This window comes from Amblyomma mixtum, chromosome 5 (assembly GCF_055824585.1).
Source record: "Amblyomma mixtum isolate Tamu chromosome 5, ASM5582458v1, whole genome shotgun sequence".
Lineage (NCBI taxonomy): Eukaryota > Metazoa > Arthropoda > Arachnida > Ixodida > Ixodidae > Amblyomma > Amblyomma mixtum.
The window spans coordinates 128452106-128469320 of record NC_143016.1 but is presented as its reverse complement, the minus strand read 5'-3'; the positions used below and the strand labels follow the sequence as shown (position 1 = coordinate 128469320).

The 17215-nt window shown below is 44.3% G+C and overlaps 1 protein-coding gene across 3 annotated transcripts in view; it reads left to right on the top strand.

Moving 5' to 3' along the window:
• LOC149343688 (anillin-like protein 1) overlaps positions 1-16603 on the top strand; it is a 47240-nt gene extending 30637 nt beyond the window's left edge. For all 3 annotated transcript variants that reach the window (XM_089545996.1, XM_089545997.1, XM_089545998.1), the window contains 5 exons: positions 1841-1953; positions 7222-7308; positions 7994-8101; positions 12829-13001; positions 15860-16603. In XM_089545996.1, the coding sequence (XP_089402122.1) occupies positions 1841-1953; positions 7222-7308; positions 7994-8101; positions 12829-13001; positions 15860-15989 (611 nt within the window). In that variant the 3' untranslated portion in view covers positions 15990-16603. The remainder of the gene's footprint in view (positions 1-1840; positions 1954-7221; positions 7309-7993; positions 8102-12828; positions 13002-15859) is intronic.
• Positions 16604-17215: the final 612 nt, after the last annotated feature.

Sequence of the window (17215 nt, the reverse complement as noted above, 5' to 3'; positions counted from 1 at the left end):
CCGCCGCTTACGAACGCGGGTGGCGCTAAAAAATAAATAAATAAAAAAATCCCCTGTGCTCCTTGGTTTCTGTGGCTGTTGGCTTCTCTCATAATTATAACGAGCACCTCATTCCCTTTCCCTTGTTTGCTTAATTACTTATGCAGTATGTTAGATAACTTTTGCCGAGGGTTTGAAAGAAATTCTACTGCAGGGAACTTGTTAGATTGCATGCCATTGGCTTCTCTTGTCATCAAGCTATGCAATAAGGGTAGAATTATCATCCTGCCTATTATAAAAGGTGAGTTATAGGATTTTGAAATCATCAGTTTCTTCCCGTTTGTGAAGTGGAAAATTCAAATCCTACAACTCAACTTCTTTGATAGCGAGGATAATAATTTCGCCCTTACTGCATAGTCTGATGTCAAAACAAGCCTATGGCATGCATCCTAGCAAGTTTCGTGCAGCAAAATTTATTGAAAGCTCTTGGCAAAAATTTACATAACTTATTATATAAGGGCACAAGGACTTGTTTTACATAAAATTAAATTGCATATCCGGAATCAGCACGCAAAAATGCATGTTTCTTGGAGATTCCATTATTGTGACTTCATTAAGAAAAATTTTTTTTCTAAGACCAGCTTCCACATGGGTCTTAGAGAAATTTTTTTTATTTACAGACCAAATGCAATGAAACTGCACAGACTTATTCAGTTTTTTCTGCTGATTTCAAATATGGAAATTGTTTATTTCTAGGCTAGTTATTTCCTGAGATATTAATATATATCATGCCATTGTCTGCTGAAACAATAGAAAAAAAATGGGCCACCAGAAATTTAATTTTAACATGTGGGTAGACACTACAATGTGTGAGAAATGCAACGCTGGAAGCAGTTTTCAGTTTTTTGTCTGTGTGGACAAATGGGCTTAGTAGTTAGTTTTCAAGTGAGTTAACCAGACATACAGTGCCAGAAAACACACGACACACATGAAACTAACTATAAGCCCATTTGTCCACATGGACAAAAAACTGAAAACTGCTTCCAGCGTTGCATTCCTCACACATTGTAGTATCTACCCACATATTAAAATTAAATTTCTGGTGGCCCATTTTTTTTTCTATTGTTTGAGCAGACAATGGCATGATATATATTAATATCTCAGGAACTAATTGGCCTAGAAATATACAAATTGCATATTTGAAATCAGCAGAAAAAACTGAATAAGGCTATGCAGTTTCATTGCATTTGGTCTGTAATTAAAAAAATTTTCTAAGACCCATGTCCCCCCTTAAATAGGCTCCAGTTTGTTCGAAGTCTGCATAATTCAAATTTTCAGTCCACTTCAAGATCGATTTATTATGAGTCTACTGTAGATGCAGCTGGCTCGTCTTGTGAAGCTGCTTACACTCGCATGTGCTTTTAAGCCTGTGTTTTCAGTAGAACTGCAGCTGCAGTGGATATGTTCCACATGTTACTGTATTAAAATCAAGCCCACTTATAATGGCCTTACTTGCAACAAAACGCTTTAACATAACTGTCGCAGTGCACTTAATGGTGATGGCACCATGTCTCTCAACAGTTGATCATGGACACGCCTTTCAGTTAAAATCAACACAAATCACCACAAATCCTCTTACCGGAAAGCACAGCACAGCTGCCTTTTTCTGTGGGCGTGCATGAACACTGACCGTTCAACGGCTGTCAGCTTCCACTCTAGTGGCATGACCAGTTTGTAGGTTTGGCTGGCCCAGTTCTACTGCTGCAATTCCTCGTATCAAATTGACACTGCAGTGTACCAGTGCTTAGCTGTGCACCTTTTCAGTGCATATGTTCTCACCACAACTCTTGTTCTTTTGCAGCGATTTCCAGTCCTGGTGGCCCCAATGCTGTGCGCACATCATCCTTTCAGAGCCTCGGTTCTTTCTGCCTGAGCACATCGAACTGTGGCCAGAACACCTTTGCTCTGTCCAAGGTAGTGTAGCATGCACCTGTTCCACACCATGCTTGGCTCTCTTGAATGACTGTGCCCTATTTACTATCTGACGGCATTCATGGAGTGGTGAAAGTGTAAAGCTAAGAAGTGCATGACTCCTTGTGTGGGGGCTTTCTCCTGGCATTTCTTGTACTATTTCAACACTGGCATCCTCTCAAGATTTACTTGGGTTATGCGCCTTCTCTAGCTCAGGCGTAGCTTATCTACTACTCAGCAGTCAGAGGTAAGGGTCTATTTATATTGTCACATGTACAGCCTTTGTCAAAAGTTTGGAGCCCAGGGGGTTTGCTTCTGAGCCTCACTGTCTGGTTCGTGATGCATCTCCAGCGCTCCAAATTTCCTCTGGGTAAGAAGATTTCTGGTTCTGCCTCCTCCAATGGGTAAGACTACCACGAATGTTACAGGAGTCCCACTGCAAGGCTTAGAAGCAAACCCCCTGGGCTCTAAACTTTTGACAAAGACTGTACAGTTCATACTGCATGCTGTTTATCGGCAAAGAAAAAAAAATGTGTGTTTGTCGTGCCCCCTGTGTTGTCAAACAAGATAAATTGCTGAACAGTTTGAAGGCACCTTTGCTCAAAATGCATTCAGCAGTAAGAGGGAGTGTAGACACTACTATCTGAGTGACTAAAAGCAGGGACAAAGTGCCTGAAAAAAGAACAGGATGTGGTACACTCAAGTTGCGTGGACTAAATAAAACTCATTGCAAGTAAATTGTACAACAAGTTTGTTGGTGGCCACATGCTGAAACAATGTAGACATTAGGTTGGATGCATTGGAATGGATGAAAAAGCACCCAAGGGTAGTCCCAACCTATCTTCATGCAGCACTTTTCGGAACTTCTTCAGCGGCCGTGAATCCATTTGTGAGAGATTGTATTTCCCACTGCCTAAGGATCTTGGAGTGCCCAAACTGCAACAGGAAGCCAACCAAAAGGTCTTCGCTTAGTCAGTGAGGACTAGCACTGTTCTGGTTCTCTCTGCCTAGAGCCTGCGGAGCTCTTGTGGGCACAGAAGTAGCTTCTTCGCACCAGACAGTCAGACACAAATTAAGTACCCAGGGAAATGAGAACTGCCCGCTTTGTACCTTGCAGGCCTCTCCAGGACTCCATGTTTAGCAAAGTACTCAGATTTTCCTGGTTTTATTTATTCTCTTCTATCCAGAAATGTAGTGCAAGTAGGCTCATTATCCAGTTGTGCTGCGTTTTCCTGGCGTTGTGTTCTGCCCATTTCATGCAATGTCTCAATGAAAGGACTTCATCTTGCTGCTGTACAGTGTGAATGTGACTTATTTAGTGATGCAAACATCATCCACATTTGTTAGGTAGTATTGAAAGAGGGCCACATAGACAACTGAGACATGGTTGATTTAGCAATTTGTTTTCTTTTTTTTGTCTGACTTCCTGAGCTCTAGCAAGAGTAACAACAGGACAGGAAGTTAGTATGAACTGCATTCAACAAAAAGTAAAAAAAAATAGGTTCATATTATCAGGGTGTTGCACACCCTTTTTTTTTTATCACTGCCACAGCTGCTCTATCTGAAAGCTCCTGCATTAGGTGCTAGTTAATTGGTGGTATACAAGGGTTGTTTAGTTAAGACTGAAACGTTTCTGAAAATTACTCTCGAGAGCTCTTCTCTCCTTCAAAGCACTCTCCTTCGAGCAAAATTCACTTGTACAAACGCTTCTGCCATGGCTGGAAAACGGGGACAAAGCCATTTTTTGCCATCTGCTTGGAAACCACCTCCAAAGCCTTGGCTGCATTCTGTTCCATGTATCATATTGGAATGATGTCCCAATACGGAGCAAAATGTAGCCAAGACTTTGGAGGGAAGGTGGTTTCTCGTTCCTTTCCTGCCATTCGGTACAAAAGAAGTTGCAGGGGGCCACATCAGGACTAGAGTGGGTGAGGGATTGGCAATGTTTTTCCAAGCAAGAAATTGGATCGCAGTGTTCACAATATGAACCCTTGCGTTATTGTGGTGCAGTTTCCAATTTCTCACGAGTTGGGGCCTGTTTCCTCAGATGTGTTCCTATTATACGTGTCTCCAAAACACTTTTATAGCACTCGGCATTTACTGTCTGGCATGTAGGAACTAGATGGGTATAGACCATCCTGTGCTGTTGGAAAAATGTGTTTGCTATTGCCAAGGGCGTCCGCAGAATTTTTTGCAGGGGGGGGCCCCGTTGGTGCCCCGGGGGGGGGGGGGGGGGGGTATGTTCGTATCAAAAAGGCACTATTTGCGGAGTAAATTTATTTATTTATATATAAATAAAAATTAAACAAAATGCACACATGAAAGAAAAATTACAAACAGCAAATTAAAGCGCGGCTAGGAGAGGTACATTGGAGTTTATCAACGAAGAAACAACTAAAATTAATAAAAAATGCAAAAAGATGCTATATCACTTCGTGGAGAAGAGTGCTCAGTCTTCCTGCATACGGGTTCTCGACTCACCCGGATTGATGACCAGCACACAGCACAATATGTTCGCAAACACGCAACTACAGTCACTCAGTCAGTCTTCCTTGAACAGCAACTGTAGGCGCCTCGGATTTTTCTGGGCGAATTGCGTAATTACACGTGTGATAAATTCACTTCTGTGCTTCATTACACGCTCTCGGTGCACACTCATCATACACATTGATTGGAAAAACTGTTGAACGCGTACGTTGAAAACAAAAGATGACTATATATACAACGAAAACTTATTTACAAGATAAATGCACGCTCGCAGCTTCATACACCTCGCTCCATCTTGCTCGCGCATCCGCACAGTCGAGCAACCCCACACACACTGCTCGCCGCTCGTCGTTTTCTCGTCCGCTGTCTTGGTTGTTCTCAGCTTCGCTGACAACCGGCCACTAAAAACACCCAAGCACAAACACAGAAGCGCGCACACGTGCGAGGGCTTACTTGCCGCAGTATCCCCGAATGCGCACTTTGGGGGTGAAAGGAACGCCGCGCAACTTCCGAGGGGAAGGGACACTCGCCACTCCGGTCGGAAAATTTGTTTTTGTGTTTTTATGGGGTTCAGAGCCCCAAAACGACTCAGGCTATGAGGGATGGAGTAGTACAGAGTTCCGGGTAATGTCGACCACCTGGGTCTCTTTACCATGCACTGACACGCACAGTACATGGGCGCTGTTGTGATTTGAGGCCCAGCCAGAGGTGACAGGCGAGCCAGGCAGGCGCCATCGGGCTGCGTTGACCAAAGGCGCTGGTTTTCACAGAAGACGCAAAGAACGCTGGTGTGGGGGCGCCTCGGGAGACTGCGTCGCCGTGAACAAAAGCAGCTAATCCCCTTTGCCGGAGATTCTGAAAGCGGCGCTTCTACCGAACTGCGCTACACGTGGATCGGAGGAGACAGCGAGCGGCGGCGGCGCCAACTCATCGCCCGCTTGCCCCTGAGCAGCCCGACAAAGCGGGGGTGGACACGGCTGATTTGTCCTTCCCTCCTTAAGAATTCATCGGTGACCGGCGTAACGACATAGGCGAAAACAAGATGCCCCGTGCACTGTCTGCCTCCGTGTCGCTATCTCTCTAGAGATCAAAGAAACAGACACCCATCTCAAGGCGGCTCGAAACACATGCTCGCCGGTGCCGCTGTATGTCTGGAACAGGTCGCCCTTCAGTAGAGCTAACGATGGCGTGGTTTGAAAACGGCGGAACGACGCACGCCCGGACGCGGCATTTCGCAGATGTGACCATGCGGGGCTGCTTTTACCCTTTTGACTGAGCGCACCACCGCCCCTGGTGTGCGGCCATCACTCACGGTTCGAGTGAGTGATTTTCCAGGGGGGTGCAACCGCCCCCCCCTTGCCCCCCCCTCCGGACGCCCATGGCTATTGCCTTGTTTGCTGATCTTCACACCTTAGCCTTCACCTTCCTCTTCTGGGTACCGCTTCCACTCTAGACAAACACCGGCACTGTTTTAACGCGTTAAAGGCCCCGTTACACAGAAAATCCGGCGTCGTTGTGAGCGATAAATATGGTGGCCCAAGCAGCCACCCCCAAGAAGCAACCTTGGTGGGCAACCTAGGTCGCGTGTCCTTTTGGGGTCATCACAACCTGCCCACCAGATTGCGAGAAAGGTAGCCACACTGGCAGGTGGCAATTAAATTAGTGGTTGATCGCGAGATGTTACTCGTGAAGAGCTACTTGGGTCGCACAAGGTCCACCAATGGCATCACTTGCCATCGCAGGACAGTTATGCATTCCATAACCGCTACACCATCGCGCAAGGAGTTTTATGAGGACTCCCAGGAACATAAAAATGTAAAGTTGAGAATGATTAGCTCTGCATGTATGGGCATTAACTCATTAACACTATTGTGTCATATCCTTAGGGCTGAACTTAGGTGTCCCCTTCAATATTTGTTTCTGGACTGGCGTAAGCAGGTAAGGGGATCCACTGTGCACAGACTGTTTTCAGAATTTTATGGGTGCTTCCTACTGAAACTCTAGGTATTGGACAAGTTGCCTGACGGTAAGGCGTCCATCGGCTTAGATCATCGCAGCTGCTATGCTGATAGTTTCCTCAGAAAAGGCTGCAAGAGATGTCATTCCTGCCCTTTTCGAAGCCCTTGAACCAGTGAAGACAAGTTGCACAAAGCATGGCATCTTCACCTAATGCATAAGTAAAATCAGCATAAGTTTCTGTGGTCGTTTTGTTAAGCTGCACACACAACCTGAAACCTGTGCAACCAGTACACTTGGAGGCGATGAAATACTATCTCAGGTTTGAATAAATACTGCTGCTGCTGCATTAGAGTGAGAGTGGTGTGACATCTAGTGGCATAGCGATGGGCACTGCATACCCAGCCTGTGTTTACTGAACAACCCTCATTTTCTGATGTGCCTTATTTTCTCAAGGAGTGCTAAAGTGGAGCAGCAGTATGAACAACCAAAATATTTACATTCAGTTGTTAAAGCATCTGCTCACAGACATAAGCATTGCCTTTCTTTATTACCCGCAGTGTTGTTATTAGGTGGTCACTTTTGGTGTCTCTGATGCTCCTAACGAGTTGAAATTGCCCTCTTGTTGAGGCTGCCAATTTCTTCAGCCACAGGTTCACCGTTTGTGCAAAGTTGATAAGAATTAAGCCCAGCTGATCATAAACCTGTTAGTTGTGCATGCTCCACATTTCTCCATTACGGTTTATTGTCTGTCGTATCACATGGCATTGGGGTATGAGAACTGCTTCCTTACCTCTTGTCACTGTGTGCTTTCTGTCTCCGTTCTAGGTGCTGGGCTCATTCTGCCTCGAAGGCAAGGCATCTGTGGAGCTCAGCTTGCATGCTGACCATGGCCTGGAGCATCGGGGTTTCCTGGTAGGCATTCATTGCTGTGTCATTTTCCAAACACAGGAACCTTGGGTGACCTATTAATATGACAATGCCATTTTTGCACGTAGCAGTGTAACTTACTCTAACTAAAAAAAAAGTATTCCATTTATTTATTGATTGCATACTGTCTTTTTGTCTCCCAGTCAGATGTGCTTGATGTTTTGGCTAGCCATATTAATGCAGCATAAGCATCTTTCCTTCCCTGGCGAATTAGTGTAGGATGTTTAGAGCTGATGCACGCATGGACTTGGCACTTCTCGAGCAAGGTTGTCAAGAAATGAGGGAGGTGCTTAGTTTTTCGTAAACACTGCAGCGTGTTGGAGTACACAAGTGTGCTTTCGATATGCTGTAGCACTGGTTAAACAAAGATGCTTAATGTTATCTAGTGCAGTTGTGCCAAGTTAAGTGTTTAGAAAGTTGTGCTTCCAGAGTGCTTGGCATCCCATGAGTGTGCAGCACCCGTCAGCACATGCTCAAAGCAAATGCATGCCAAGCCGTGTTGCTGGCTTTCCTGTTTGCCATCAGCGCCCTCTTTTGGCAACTTCACAGATATCCAGGAAGAAGCGTGCTATGCCCAGTGCATGAATGACGGCTCTTTCTCGCTTATGCCTCGCCAGAATAAACTGATTCGTTATGCTGCCTCTTATCCTCTGCGCATGGGAAAAAAAAGACCCTGTTTGAGGAAGTGGGTGGCTTTGGTGCCTGGACCCGGTTCTGGTGCCTGCTCAAGGGCAGCCACCTGGTGCTGTGGAGGTACCCCGAGGAGGAGGAGGACAAGGTGAGCACCACTTCCAAGCAGGTGCTGAGCACACTGAGGACACAATGCTGCAGTTTTTTGCAGCATACAGTGTCTTTGATTACAGGGCCAGAGGTGTTGCTCTGCTGTTGCTCTTGCATTTATAGCATCTAAATATTATTCACTATCGAAGCTGAGAATTTATAAGGACCACATCCGGTCCCTTGTATTTCTTGTCTTTTAGCGATTCCTTATGAGCATGAATTATTTTGGACTTTCAATTCTGGGGAACTACAAAAGTGATACGATAATTTTGTTCTGCATTCCACTGTATAGACTAAAACTGTTGTCTGCATCTGCATTTTGGCGTGCCATATATTTAGTTTTGCTGCCTTTGAGGAAGTGCGTACGTTTTTTATGCAGCGGCCTTTGTCAAAGCACACACATCTGCACATATTAGTGCTATTTGACAGTCGCATAAGGTTAAGAAGAACTGCAATGGCTTAAAATTAATTTGAGAGTGGCAAAGACTGGACATAGCCCCAGCTCAAAGGAGCTGCTTGGATTTGCATTTTCCCCTGTGGTAGCAGTGGCCGAGTTCTTAAATTTCAGTGGGTTCCTTTCATTAGGAACACTGTTAAGTTTTCATCCTAGTGAGCAGTGGTGAATTACAGGTAGCATAGCAGGCAGCGTGCATTCAGGTTTGTACTGCTTTTAAATGGCAAAATAACTTCCTCTAGGTGGATGATGGCTGTAAGTAGTCCTTGGGAAATTTTGAGTGCATCTGCATGACAAAAAGGCAAGGTACTAAGATCTCACAACTTAATGGTCAACTGCAGGTTCTATGGGGGGTTTTTGCTCGCATTCTTTGTCTACAGTGCCTACCGTTTCTTGCAAAATTTGCATTCACCTTCGTCTCGTTCCTGGTTTACCAACTGTGCCTACCTGCCAGTGCAGGCGCTTAAATTTTGAGTCTACTGTACTTGAAAGCATATATGCTTGCAACAAACTCGGTTATTGAGCTTGGTGTCAGGCTGTCCCATGCCAAAGTAGTGAAAAAATGTGGCAGCTCTTCTTGTGTGGGGACTGTTCTTAACCCTTTCAGGCGCCATTTTTTTTGTTTTGACTGAAATCAATTATTTTTTCACCTAAGTAGTATATTCAGGCCTCAAGAAAGGGAATTTGTTAGTTTTTGAGCGTGAAAGACCAGCAGGTCAGTTCTTCTTACAACAATATGGAGGATTCCGTACAAAGTGTCAGATTTGTTAGAAATAGTAACATCGCAATGTTCTCGTCTGTCAGGTAAACACCCTAGGGATCGTGGAATCACTTTGTGTTTCGAAGATGCTCATTACGCTCGAAAGTGAGCAAAAATCATCGATGTTTTCACTCGCAGCAAAATCTGTCTGCACAAAAACTACGGACAGTGTGCTACCTAGCTCACTGTTATGTGATATTACTGCGTTCGCTACATGGTACCAAAAGCAACTTATTTGCAATAAGAAGGGTGCTCAATTTGACTGAAGTAATGAAATCGCTGTTAAGTGCTCCATTTTCGTAGAAAAAGCTGTAAATTTGCCACCTACGCAATTGTGTACAAAGCGCCTGAAAGGGTTAACACGAATTTGTTTCTTCAAGCCAGTATTTTTTATTTTTTTGAAATAAGGCTACGTCATTGAAACACAGGCTTCTAAAGCCATTTATTTGCAATTCTTTCGAGTCACACAGAAAGCAGCTTATTAAACATTCTCTATAGATAGCCCTGTAACCTAGTGCAAGAATGTTTAGGCCTTGATTACTTCATTGCTCGGTTATATTTACCCGCAGTAGTTTGTATATACACAGAGTGCAACTACACCCCTATCACACTGGCACTCTCAAAGGCTATTAGTAGAAAGCCTTCAAGATTCTTAAGCGTTACCGAACTCAGAGGAGTTGTGCCGAAGTTGTTGCTGGCAACAGTGGTATTATGCTTGCTGCAGTGTTTTGTAGCCCGGCCTATCTTTTTTTTACTGCAAAGGAAGTTGTATATTTCAAAGTTTCATATTTTTCAGAGATGGCACTGCACTGATTTCATTCCCCAGCACATCACTGCAAGCGCTTCATATCCAAGAGTGAACATAGCTGCCGCTTGAAGGCCCTTGAGATCTCTAAACACTTCGTGCTGCTCCATTGCCTCGATAGACTATTGACTCAGTGGCCATCGGAGCCACCCGTATAGCTGCGCTCAATTGACCTTTGAGTCAATGGGCCATCTTTTCAAGAGCCTTCGAATTGGCTGTGTGACAGGGGTACAAGCTGGGCTTTCTTGTGGTTGAAACACAATACAGTGATGTAGTACTGACTGCGACTGCTAAGTGAATTACCTAGGGGTGTGTGAATATTGAAATTTCCAAATATGAATCGAATATGAATATGGAAGATAAATGTCTTTGAATATCAAATTGAATATTGAATAGCTATTCATGAGAAAAAATTATTTCAGAAAAAGATCAATGTCTTTATTTTGTTCCCAGAATAATGTGTGGTCTCTGCAGCTGAAATACTAAAGACCAGACTGACTCAGCACCATATCAAAAAAGACTGATTTGCATATAAATATATATACTATTTGAATAGACAGCATCACAGTATGCAACCTGTAATGTGGTCATACAAAATGAAATTCATGAAATGACACATGACTGTCTACTAAGAATAACACAGCTCTAAAACCTTATTATTTTGGGTTTCAAGGGATCGGAAGAAATGCCCGAATTATCCAAAGGTTGATTTATAAAATGCCTCACGCCTCTGAGAAAAAAGAATGCCGGAAATACAAAAATGCGGTGAAGTCTTATGAACGGGCACCATCCTGGAAACACCATAAAGCCTGTGGCGAATCAATTGTTTTGATGTGCTGAAAAATCAACGTGGACTTAAATGAGGGGTGTGCATATTGGCGTCGGAATGGAGAGACTGCTTTTGAAAAGAGAAATGAGATGGCGAGCGACACGCCAGTCAGCATCTGAAAGTGGTGCGGAGCTGGGTTTGGATGACCGGTGTATGCGTGGGCCTACAGCTGCCGTTGCCGCAGGATAGTGGCAAAACTCAGAAACTGAAACTATGCGATCAGGCTATTTTTTGGTGACAGGGGCCCTCCTATAGTGCACAACGATTGCCTGTAAGCTCATTTAAGAGGTGCACGGGTTACAGTGCACCATGCAATAATAGGCAGGATTTTTACACAATCGCTTGACTTGCTGTGACACCTCGACTCACCCCTTTGGGAGCCGCATGCAAAGTACCGCAAGTGGTTTTTCCGGGCATATCATAGGGGACCAAAATCAGATGGCAGAGCTCACACTAAGAGAGTTGTGGAGGTTACAGGGTGAATGCCATGGGCGTGGGCTTTCAGTATGTAAAAAATTATAAAAAGATAAAAAAAAACAGTGCAATTTCTTATTGTGATTGTTTGAACCGGGTGATCAGCCAACTTGTTCACATCGGGCGTCATGTGCGGGAAAGCCCTCTTGCAGAATTTCGTGCGAGGTTAAGCCTAGCAGCGTCCACACGAATGTGATCGGTAAACACGATAAACATCATCTGCTTTTCAGTTATATCTTGTATTGTATTATATCTGCTATTGTTTTTGTGATCTATTTATTGCGTTTCCACTGTTTGTCGTTTTGTAAAAGCGAAGTGAAGGTTTCAGTGGCCACGTCAAGCTGCCCAGAGCAGCTTTTAGCCCTGAAAGCCTTCCAGTGTAAACTAGAAAATAAACCTTGAATTGAATTGAATTGAACATTAGATAAACGCTGGAGAAGAAAGCAAAGAGGACACATTTGTATTGTTTGGCACATTAATGACGATCGTCGGATAATTTGCCCGGATATTGTGGTTTTACTGCAAAAGCATGAATGCGGAGGTTCAAAGCCTAGCAAAATCGTCTAGCGTTTGTCTGTCCGAGAGCAACCTGGATTGCACAAATTCTACTGAGGGCAGCATCTGCCATAACGAGGCTGTGGCTTACCACTTTTTTGCTGGCCACTGCGCCAGGAATGGCATAAGGACTCCCAGGAATCTGTGAATGTTAAGTAAAGAAAGACCAATTCTGCATATATGGATATGCTGTGCTTTTGCACTGTATACGAACGTTGCAAACATTCTCTCTCATTTTTGCCACGGTCTAATATCAGCATCTCGAATATGAACATGCATCGATTATCAAGCATATTCGATTCGTATTTGAAATTTTGAATATTTACACGCCCCCTAGAATTATCATATTCTGTGTCAAATGGTTGTATTGCAAGCTTTGTCTGTGGTGACCTTGTTTAGCCACTGGAGACAGTAGCACTGCATTGAACTTCTGAACTGAACTGTCATCTGTGATGTAGCCATAATTTAAATAAAAACTAAATCCTCAGAACAGTTGTAGTGGATGCTGTTGAGTTTCTTATGCTGCTCTCTCAAGTGTTCAGAGGTGAAAGTTTTAGACAGCACTAGTCCTAGAGATAAACATTAGAAAAATTGCAATGCTTGGCAGAAGTAACTCGAAAGCGTCCTGAATTTCCTTGCTGCTATGAGAGCAGCCTTCCATTGACCCTTAGTCTATGTGACTCATGTCTGTGGTGGTTCTGTGGCAGGGAAAATTTCAATTTTGCATGCTTGTGGTTAATTCTCTTAAAGAGCTCCAGACAGTCTATATTCAGAAACCTGCACAATTTGCCTAGCCGTACTGTTTCCTTTATACATGGAGCCTTGCATAATGATGCTATCATTTTCAGCCCCCCATTGACTCGATAGACCTGCGGCAGTGCATCACGAAGGAAGTTTCCCGCCTACCACGAACGGAGTGCGCCCGGGCACACACCTTCGAGCTAGTCATTGTGGAGCCCCTCGGCACCAGGCACCGTGACACCCTAACTACCACCCGGCATGCCACGGTGGCCATCACCAAGTAGGTGCCAGCAACAATTTTCGCTAGGTGCCGTATGCTACACTGAATGGATGTATTGACAAGGCCATTTAGTGCAGGTAGCAGCAAGCACTGCAATACAATAGAGAAAGATGTGCAGTACAGTTGAGCCCACTTATAATGGCTGCAGATATGACAAACGCTCGCTTATTACAAACGAGCATGATGCTGCCATCAAAATATACATGCTGGCAATGGCAGTCCTTCACAGCTACAACGAACGACTGCAGCTGCACCACTTCTGTTATAGCGAACAAGGAATCGCTGTACACTGATCCAGGAAATTGTCACTCTCTTCCAGCAAGTGCATAGATCTAAGAGCTCCTCTCAGTGGCCAGGAAAAAATGGTTGTCGGTTTAGCATCCCTAAGCACAAAATATTATGTGAAAGCATGGTTTCTTGCAGGTGAACACCATTGCTGTATACCTGTGAATGAGGTGTCCACTTACCCAGGGAGTCAGTTATGTGCCTTTCCTTTCCTCAAAATCAATGTTGACTGAAACTTCGAGAAAGGGAAAGCATATAATTGCCTCAGTTTTTAGGTGGACCCCACTGCCTACTCAGAGGGCCACCCTCTACTCACAGCATGAGTGAGGTGCCCACTTACCCACTGAGCCAGTTACACTTGCTACTCAGACTTCACTTACATACACAGACATGCACCGCTGAAATCCAGGGAGTGCAGCTAGAAGTTATTCTGCATTAAAAAAACATGTGGACCCAAAAAGCAATAGAAAGGCCACATTAAAACCTATGACCTACAAGGTCAATTATTGCCTGCTTATGTGTCGAATGAGCGAAGCACCCTAACTGGAAACAGAAGCGCGGTGGGCGTGAGACAGTGGCAGCGCCAAAAGCGCAGCTACTGTGCATGATCAACTAACTGCAGCAATTTAAAAAGTTTGAATGCCTTGCTGGCCACAATAGTCAAGTGTTATGCATCGCCTGCCCAGTCAGCTTCACCTTTTGTGCTGCTGCCACGTGCAGGCAGATAACACAGTGCAGCTGATACATTCTGTGTCTACATCCACTGTGCTACTTTCGTCGCTGCATCGGCCCAGGAACCAAAGATGACTCTGCCAAAGACACCATGAGCAGACTCATGCAGGTCTGTGGCAAGGCGTCGTCGATGCGAAGTTGTCCAAACACTGCCTCGGATGATTACGTTCATGCGGACGATAACACTGCAGAGCCGTTTTCTGATGAAGCCATTGTAAGCGGAGTACGAGCACTCTCCTGCTGTTAGGAATCTGATTAATGTGGCCGACCTGCCACTGAATGCTGTGGGGGTTCCAACCACTGTCTTAACCCATTCCTAAAGCAGATTCTTGGCAGTAAGGGTCTCGGCAAGGACAACATTGCTGCCCTGGAGAGCCTGTAAAGCGCCGCGGTAGGGTCTGCATTGAAGAAATAGATGCACTTGATGCAGTTTTTGAGAAATAAGCGCCACATTTGACGGACTTAATATTTTTGGCTCTATAGGAGTCGACATAGTGTGAAGACCGGATGCGGTGAACAAAATCCATGTGATCTTCAGGTTCATTATATTTGGTCTCGACTGTATATGCAATTCATTTCACCTCTGGTGCCATGGTGAAAACTGTCTTCTCGTGACAAAAATGTGCAAACACAGAACGAAGCAAGCGTGCATGGTAATAAAGGGAAATCAAGACAGTGTATTGCTCATAGCTTCCATCTGAGCCTCTCGTTTAATTTAATTAAAGAGTAAAAAGTAATTACACTTTTAATACTCCATTGATAACACCTCAGATTGAGGAAAAAAAAACATTCCCCTGTGGTGTACTTGGATTTGGTGACTGTTGGCTTCCTTCAGATCTAACTGTATCGTTTAATACTTGCCATTCCATCTGCAAGGGCTAGAGACTGAGTTCTGCCACTCCTGAAGTGACTGTCTGCATGGCTGCAGTGTGTGTGGGTTGAGGCTAATAATTCAACCTCAGTCACATGCTTAGCTGAACACCATACCCTCAAAGTGTTCATCAGTTGTCGAAGGCCAGATGGCTGCCATTCTGTGTGTTACATCTTAGTAAAACAGTTGTAGTGTTTTAGCCACTGAGCTACTATCCTGTTGCTCAGAGTTCCCTGTTGTCTGGTTTAACTGTGCTTTGCAATGTCGCAAGATGTTGGGGACATTCTAAATATTTATGCTGCTTCCTGATCCTTGCAGAGTTGCCCATCGTAGTCACTACAGCTGGGGCAGGGAACACTGTGCACAGGATTAGCTTAGAACATTGTATGCTGTCCCTGAACATGCCTGATGATCGGTAGCACCAAGCGCAACACTTCGCATGCGCAAGTGGAAATGGCTGCACAACCGAACTGCTCTTATAATGTGTGAAGAATGCTTTTTGTGTCTTGTTGAATTGTTCTTTGGCTGACAGACCTGATCTATGCTCGCAATGCAACAGGGATCTCACGTCTGTTTGACAGGCATCATGCAGCAAATAGTTCTTTCATCGTATGCTGTTTGGATGTCACATATGTGAACTCCAGCAATAATTGCTGGCTCAGTACAATCACTCTTGTGTGGTGACTGTACATGAAAGCATTTGCATAATTATGTTCTTCAGTCACTAAAGGTTAACCATTACAAAACTGTCTTTCATGATGTTAAATCTCAAGATATGTTAACTTACTTACATTCGTTCACAACTTTCAACTTCTTGGACCTCAGTTCGGGCATTTTCTTCTCATATGCCTTTTTTTTTGTGCTGTTGGCAGTAATGTTATCACTTCTAACTGGATTCAATAGCAAGTCCTTGTCATTTACATTCCAGTTCTTGCTGTGCATCGTTGTGCTGTTATTGTTTTCCTTGCAGGCACCGGCTATCTGCAGACAGCAAAGATGAGCTGGCTGTCTGGTCTGGCATCATCAACAGGGTGCTGAGTTGCATTCGCAAGTGGGACCCCGAAGCATACAAAGCCATGGACGTCAAGCAGTTTCTTTGACTTCTTTGCTTTTCAGTGCTGCTACTCAGTGTTACTACTACTACTACTCAGGAGATGTTTTTATTATTTTGTCTGTGGTATGCCATGTGCATCTGTACATACTTTGCCAAAATTTACGTTTGCTTGCTTAGTAATGATGTGAAAACTTGTATATTTTGTGAAATCATTCCCTTTCCTTTCTAGGTGCAAATGTAGCAATAAGACTGCTTTATATAATGAATTTTTTTTTTTTTTTTTGAACTGTGTCGTCAGTCACTAATTTGCGGCACTGTTTCCCAGGCCTGCATAAGAGTAGCATGTTCTTTGCAGACCGAGTTACATGATACACTGAGGTTTGCTCAAGGGTAGATTGCCATGTGTCATGGTGACTAATCATTTAAAGCGATGGTTTCATTGCTGTATTCCTTACCAGTGAAGTCCTGTCCTAGCTGCCTGACACAATTGCACAGTTCTGTATCCAAGACTCACCGAAGACAAATGATGGGCAATGATGGCTCAGTATGTCTTTGAAGCCATACAGTTGTTTGGAATGGTTAACTAGGGCTGCATTTGCTTCCCTGCTTCAGTGCCAAACTGATTGTTGACTACAGGACCAATTAAATATGTATGGTGCATATCAATGTTCCTTCTCGTACTTTGCATGTACAGTCTGGGACAAAAGTCTGTGGACCACGTGTTGGCGATTAGAGAAAACACTTGTGGAGATGAGAGAACAAAATTTCAACTTTCATCTCCACAAGTGTTGTCTCCAATCGCTGGCTAATGGTAGAGCTATCTGCTTCGTTCGAGGAACAAGTCCACAGACTTTTGTCCCCGACTGTACTTTAGTGGGAAAAGTTTGCGGGATGAACATTTTCATTAAAAAATTATTGTGGCACTGCCTCGCGACATGTTTGCCTAGTATTGTTACCAGCAGATGAAGCATGCACAACCGCTCATCCCTCCAGACATTTCAGCCAACTAGGTTCGGTAGAATCTCTAAATTCATGTCAACCAGGACCTTGTCGAGATTCTCCTGTTGTACATGCTCAGTTTTCTTGTGCCAATCTTTGGTGGGAATTGGCAGTGCTTCTCCCTTTGGATAACTGATCTGAGCATGCAGAGAGCCTTGGCCGAGGCTGATGGAAACAATATGTGCAGTGTCCATACGTGCTACTAGCAGTCAGAAAAGATGAAAACGAGTGAGTCGCTAGTGTGTATTTGCATGCATACTAGAGGGAGTTCCA